At 37.9% G+C, this 6,766-nt stretch overlaps 1 protein-coding gene across 1 annotated transcript; it reads right to left on the reverse strand.

Annotated features, from left to right (window-relative positions):
- Positions 1 to 5,971: 5,971 nt before the first annotated feature.
- LOC148213205 (uncharacterized) lies at positions 5,972 to 6,532 on the reverse strand. Its single transcript, XM_088123565.1, has 2 exons — positions 6,485 to 6,532; positions 5,972 to 6,376 (listed from the first exon to the last, which is right to left on the reverse strand). The coding sequence occupies exons 1-2, from the start codon at positions 6,530 to 6,532 to the stop codon at positions 5,972 to 5,974; spliced, it is 453 nt and encodes a 150-aa protein (XP_087979691.1).
- Positions 6,533 to 6,766: the final 234 nt, after the last annotated feature.

The following is a 6,766-nucleotide window of genomic DNA, read 5'->3' on the forward strand; positions in this document are numbered from 1 at the left end:
AGCGACTAGCTAAAACATGGGTGCAGATGGTGTTTGTACCTCTTAGTAAACAAGTGTACTAGGTGCAGGAACACGGGTCACAATAGGAAAACATGGAATAACCCAATATCATCACCTATGTCAGATGATAGAGACATGGCTTTTGGTGCAGATGGTGTTTGTACCTCTTAGTAAGACATGATCCAATTCCTTTGTGTTGTTCCTACTTCAGGTACTTCTGTTTTTTGAGATTGTTGTCTTACTGTAATAATCTAATGTATCTAGGTCTCGCTTTTGGTACATAATTCTTGATCTCAGTCTCAGTCTCAATCTTGGTTATTTGTTTATTTATTTATTTCGTCCCACTGATCGACAAGATGCGTTTTACCATTTGAATGGGAAACATGTGTGACTATTGAATGAATTTAAATGATTGTAAACCTACTTTTATACTAACTTTAAGATTTTTGCTATTTTTTTTATCTTCCAATTCCTCTAATATGTATAGATTATATATATATTTTTAACCCAACTGTCACTAACACTTCCAAACCGAATTTTCACATTTATGTATTTCATTTTACATACACAGCCTTAAAAGAAACAAGGTTGAACCATGCAACTCGTACAATCACCATTTCATCATCGTTGGAGGTGGAAAGTCAGTACGAAGATCCTATAAATACTCAGTTGACATACGTAAAAAATGAGGTGCAGACTATGAGGCGCCAACTATCAAATGCTGATGATTGCATCATCGAGTTAGAGGAAACTCGTACCTACGTGGAAGTGATGTTTAACCAAGAGACCATTGAGGAAGACCGACTCAAAGATGAGAAAATAAATTCAAGAATCGGGTAACAACGTTGGAGGCTCATTTGTGGGCTTTGGGGGCGTAGTTGTAATAAAGTAAAAAAACTCATTTCTTTTCTGCATTTTGGTTATCGATCATCCGATGTCTTTGCTTTATTTTTTACATCTAGATAATACTAATGTATCCTTGAAATGGGGCTAATGTCTCAACTTACCATGTATGGGAAACGCACATCCCATAAATTCTCCAACCCATTAATTTTGTTATGTCTCATCATGTTTTGTATGAGTTATGTCCCACCATTCACTCTCACACTTGCTAATACTTGTACTCTCGCTCTTACTCTCGGTGCAATCGTAACCTCTCATCTCCCCAATGCATGGGAAACACACGTATTGAAAAACTTATTGTCATTTCGTTTTCCCACGCCATTAATATATTCAATTTTACATTTATTGTACCTTACAAACCATCCATTTTCTTCCTCCTGCATATAACAATACTTTGGAACCCAATTTGACAAATCATTCTCACATTTATGTTATATCGTCTTCAGCACATAGAGAAGAAAACTTATCCTCTACAAATACGAAATGTCATCTGACGAGGCAATGAATCCACCTATGAATCTGTCTTCATCACAGAGAGAAAATTCTCATGTTGATCCTACGATGGCTAAGTTACGAGAAGCGGAAAAGGAGATTCGAGAACTGAAAAGAGAGCCTCATACGATTAGACATGAAATGAACAACATAAGTTTTGTATTAAAGGAGACTGAGAAAACATGTTCCTTACTCCAAAAAATGGTCAATGAAGAGTGCGACATTGGACATCGACGAGAGATAGAGAAGAGAGACCTCGCTGATAAAGTCGCTGAATGGAGGCTCATTTGCGATCCTTTGGAGGGTAGATGCGTCTAGATCTCTTTTCATTTATTTATTTTCAATTTACTACCATCATTATAGTTTATATGTTCCTCATCTGCTATTAACTGTTCATTAAATTGGTATTGAAATTCAAAACTTACTTGCATTGTATACTGTTTCTGGTATCGATGTTTCTCTCAGTCTAGATCTCAATCCGTTCTCAATCTCGTTTGGATTCATGAAACGCATTTGAACTTTCTAGTTACAAGAAATGTGCAACAATTAATTAAATGTGTTTCGAATGCTCACACGTCATTACCCAATTTAATGCTAACCTAACCACATTCAATGGATCTTAATTTCATAACTCTTATTCGTCTTATATACATATGCATACCAATTTTCTCATTTCTCTTTATCTTCTCTTATGTACCTATTACACGATATAAAGAAAATGTTTGAAGAGACTACCAGTAGAATGAGAATCCCTAATCATCATCGTAACGGTAAAGTTCATTTGAAGATCCTATGAGGGTTGAGTTGGACGATGAGAAAAAAAGGCATTGCAAGAATAGGCAATTGTTATACTCAACGCGATACTGGTTATGTGTGAAGCTCGAGTAGAAAAGAGGGATACATGGATAAACTGGTATTACATTTGAATGAGAGGGATCCTGAGATCATGGAAGCATGGTTAAGAAAGGCTGTAAACTTTCATAAACTGAAAGTATTGTAAATTGTTTCATTTATCAATGTGTACAGATCATAATACTTACAGTTATAACTGTTAGTTAGAAAATAACAGAATAACAAATTACAAGAGAATCTCTAATTGATATACATAACATCCTCCCTCAAACTTAGGCCGAAGAAGCCATGAGTTTGGAACGTAAAATAAGAAAACGAGCTTCAGTAAGCGGTTTTGTCAAAATATCTGCCAGCTGAGAGGAAGAAGCAATAAAATTGAGTTGAATGTCTTTGTGAGTAACATTCTCTCTAATAAAGTGGGAGTCAATCTCAACATGCTTGGTACGCCCATGAAAAATTGAGTTGTGAGTAAGACATATAGCCGACTGATTGTCACACCAAATGAGAGGAGGTTAAGAGCCAAAAAGATGCAAATCACGAAGTAATTGTCACAACCAAAATAATTCAGCAGCAATGGCTGCTAAGGCACGGTACTCAACCTCCATGGAGTTTCGTGAGACAGTATCCTGCTTTTTGGCAAACCAAGATATAAAGTTGGGACCAAGAAAAATGACAAAACCCATGGTAGACATCGATCAACAGGATCTCCGACCCAGTCAGAATCTGAATAAGCCGTCAACAAACAGAGGGAGATTCCCCTCGCTAGAAAAACAACCCAAAAGAAAAAGTCCCAGCAATAAACCGCAACACCCATTTAGTAGCAGACAAATGAGATAAACATGGTGAATGCATAAATTGAGATGGCTTACTAACCGAGAGGACTATATCGAGGCGAGAAAACGTGAGATACTGTAATGCTCCAACAAGTGCTCTATAAGCATGAATATCAGCAGGTGAACAAGGTTTGTGAGTATCAAATGACGTTTTTAAAAAGATAAGGGTTGCACAGGGCTTTGCAGCAGCCATACCAAAACGATGCAACACATCACGGGCATATTTAGTCTGAGAAACAAATATTCCAGTAGTAGACCGAGAGATTTCCAGCCCCAAAAAAATACTTCAATCCACCCAAATCAGTCATGTCAAAGTGAGATGACAATTGGTTGAGAAGATCATCAACAAAAGAAGAATTATTACCAGTAATAATAATGTCATCGACATATAGAAGTAAGTAGGTCAGAGAACCATCAAAATGATGCACAAATAAGGAAGCATCGACGGAAGAAGCAACAAAACCAAGGGTAAGGAGATGTGTAGTGAAACATTCAAACCATGCCCTTGGAGCCTGTTTAAGGCCATATAAGGATTTCTTCAAACGACAAACATGATGAGGGAAAGTAGAATCAACAAAACCCTGAGGTTGTTGCATAAACACTTCCTCACTGAGATCACTATGAAGGAAAGCGTTTTTAACGTCAAGTTGGTGAAGATCCCAGCCATATTGAGTAGCCAAAGAAAGTATTATCTGAACAGTTGGTTTCTTTATGACAGCGCTAAAAGTCTCCTCATAATCCACTCATTCTTGTTGGTGATAACCCTTGGCTACTAACCGGGCTTTGTAACAGGCAATAGTACCACTAGGATGACGCTTAACTCTATACACCCATTTGCAGCCAAATGCACTCTTACCATGAGGCAAAGGTGTGAGCTCCCAAGTATTTTGCTTGACTAAAGCATCAAATTCATCACACAGAGCTTGCTGCCATACTGAAATTTTGGAAGGTTTAGAAAAGGAAGATAGTTCCAATTCATTGGAAATAGGAGTAGTGGTTGCCAAAAACACATTTCGCTTGGAAATGCCAGACTTAGCCCAAGTCTGCATAGGATGAATATTCGAAGGAACTAATGTATTAACTGAAGGTGGAACATTAGAGGTAGGAACCACCGTAGAAGGGACTGTGGTTGACTGAGGTAAATCAGAGGAACTTGTGACAGTACAGAAAAAGTAGTATTAGAGGAATAATTGGCATTAGTTGGAGAATGGGAGGTGTTTTCAGACTAAATAATAAGAGCTAGAGATGGTTGGGATGGAATGGTTGAAGACTTATATAAGGTAGTAAGAAATAAAGGAGAGTGGCATTATAGGATGGAGAGGGAGAAGGAACAGAGGAAGAATAAGGAAGAGGGAGAGGGAAAATATTTTCATCAAAAATCACATGTCGAGAAGTATAGATTTTGGCATTGCTCATATTGTAACACAAGTAACCTTTAGACTCCATAGAATAACCAAGAAAGACACACTGAGAGAATTTGGGTTGAAGTTTATGAGAAGAACAAGGTTTGAGAAGAGGATAGCAGGCACATCCGAAGACTTCAAGGAATGTATACTCCGGAAGACAATGATAAAGACATTCAAAAGGAGATTTCTGGCCAAAAGAAGAAGAGGGTAAACGATTTATTGGGAAAACAGCAACTGTGAATGCATAAGACCAGAAATTAAGGGGTAGAGAGGACCAAGACATGAAGGTAACAACAGTTTCAACTATATGACGATGTTTGCGCTCGGCCACCCCATTTTGTTCAAGGGTATAGGGACAAGAGATTTGATGGAGTATACCATGGGAGCTAAGATATGAACGAAGAGTATTATTAACAAATTCACCCTCACCATCGATTCTTTAATATGGTTAGAAAAGAGATTCTCAACAAGTGGTTTAAACAGAAGCAACATCAGATTTATTAGCAATGGGGAATAGCCAAGTGTATTTAGTGAAGTCATCAACAAAGGAAACATAAAAACGAAATCCATTAACAGAAATCATAGGGGTAGGATCCCATACATCACTATGAATGAGTTCAAGAGGAGCATGAGATACAGTATGAGATATGGAAAGGTAACTTCTTCATTTTACCATTTAGACAATGTTCACAGACATGTTGAACAGAAGAAAGGATAGGTAAACTAATTTTGCATAAAATGGAATTCAGAATAGGAAGACTTGGATGACCTAACCAGTTATGCCACAAAGTGTAAGGAGACTGGTTACCAATATGAGCAATATGACAAGCGGGAAAAAAGGAGGCAGTGCCTGTTAATGACGAAGCAGCCAGCGATATAGAGGATATAGGCCATTAATGTTGGGCCCTTGGAATAGAATTCGGCCAGTGGACTTGTCCTGAACAAAGAAACGATCAGAATCAAATGAAATAAGACAATTATTATCAACACAAAGTTGCTGAACAGATAGAAGGTTGGTAGCAATATTTGGAACACAAAGTAATTTGGACAATGAAAAGGTAGAAGAATGGGTGCGAAGAGAACCACAACCTGTATGAGAGATTGGGAGAGTCTGCCCACTGCCAATGGAAACCAGATTATCACCACTATATTCAGAAGCCATCGACAAGTTGAATAAGTTTGCTGTTATATGAGTATTGAAACCAAAGTCAGCCAACCATGGGGTGGAATTCATAGCAGAAAAACCAGATGAAGAATTGACACCATAATTAGCAGTAGGAAAATGATTAAACTGGTTGACGGTAGGAAGATTTTGAGAAGCCACCATAGCAGCAAGTTGAGCCAGTGGATGACGACCTTGGTAGTTATAATTCATTCCATGAAAACAATCCAAGGCAGAATGTCCAAGTTGAAAACAGATTTGACAAGGTACACCATTCAAAGAGAAATTTTGCGAACGACCAGCAGGAGTACCTCGACCATGATTTAGAGAAGAAAATCTTCCAGTATTCCCACAACTTGATTACCAAAGTTACGACCATACCCTAAATTGGACTTTGCACGAGAAAAATTGTGAGGAGTCGAATTACCACGAGACTGACCTGAACCTTGAGAAGCAAGAAGATTAGTAGGTTGTGATAAGACATCATCATGTTTAATTCGTTTCTTAAGCCCTGATTTCTCAGATTTCAGTAGAATATGCAATTCTTCGAAAGAAACTGGCAGAGATCTTGTTCGCATGGAAGTGCGAAAACTATTGAATTCAGTCGGAAGTCCATTGAGCATATATATAAGAAGATCCTCCGAATCAACAATTACAGAGACATTCACCAATTTGTCCTCGAGTTCTTTAATACACTTGCCATAATCATTGATCGATTCTCCACCTTTCTTAGAAATTGATTAAAGATCGATCTTCAGATTTACCACATTCGTCCAAGTAGATCAATAGTGCTTTTCCAGAGTCTCCCAAATTTGCCGTGAGGTTTCACTACCAACCACATAAGCTAGGGCAACTTGAGATAATATAGCGTTAATCAGCGTCATGAGCGCTTGATCTCGAGCAATCCAATCATCAAAGGCTGGATTTGGCAATCGCGGTCCATCGACTATGGAAGGTTCAAGAAATTTTGCCGGACAAACTAAAGATCCATCGATCAAAAAGCTTGTGGGATTTAAGAATAGCCGTGAGTTGAAATTTCCATAAAATGAAATTGGTGGCGTCAAGGCATATGGAAATAAGATTGCAGATATTTGATAGAAGAAAAATTGGAGAATTTA

Source organism: Momordica charantia (assembly GCF_013281855.1).
Source record: "Momordica charantia cultivar OHB3-1 chromosome 1 unlocalized genomic scaffold, Mcharantia_2.0 BLBB01000001.1, whole genome shotgun sequence".
NCBI lineage: Eukaryota > Viridiplantae > Streptophyta > Magnoliopsida > Cucurbitales > Cucurbitaceae > Momordica > Momordica charantia.

Bases quoted from the DNA above. Each gene is read 5' to 3' on its own strand.
- LOC148213205 (XM_088123565.1), bottom strand. From the start codon at position 6,532: ATGACGCTGATTAACGCTATATTATCTCAAGTTGCCCTAGCTTATGTG. The intron at 6,377-6,484 runs GTTGGTAGTGAA...TCAATTTCTAAG, and splicing joins AAGTTGCCCTAGCTTATGTG to AAAGGTGGAGAATCGATCAA.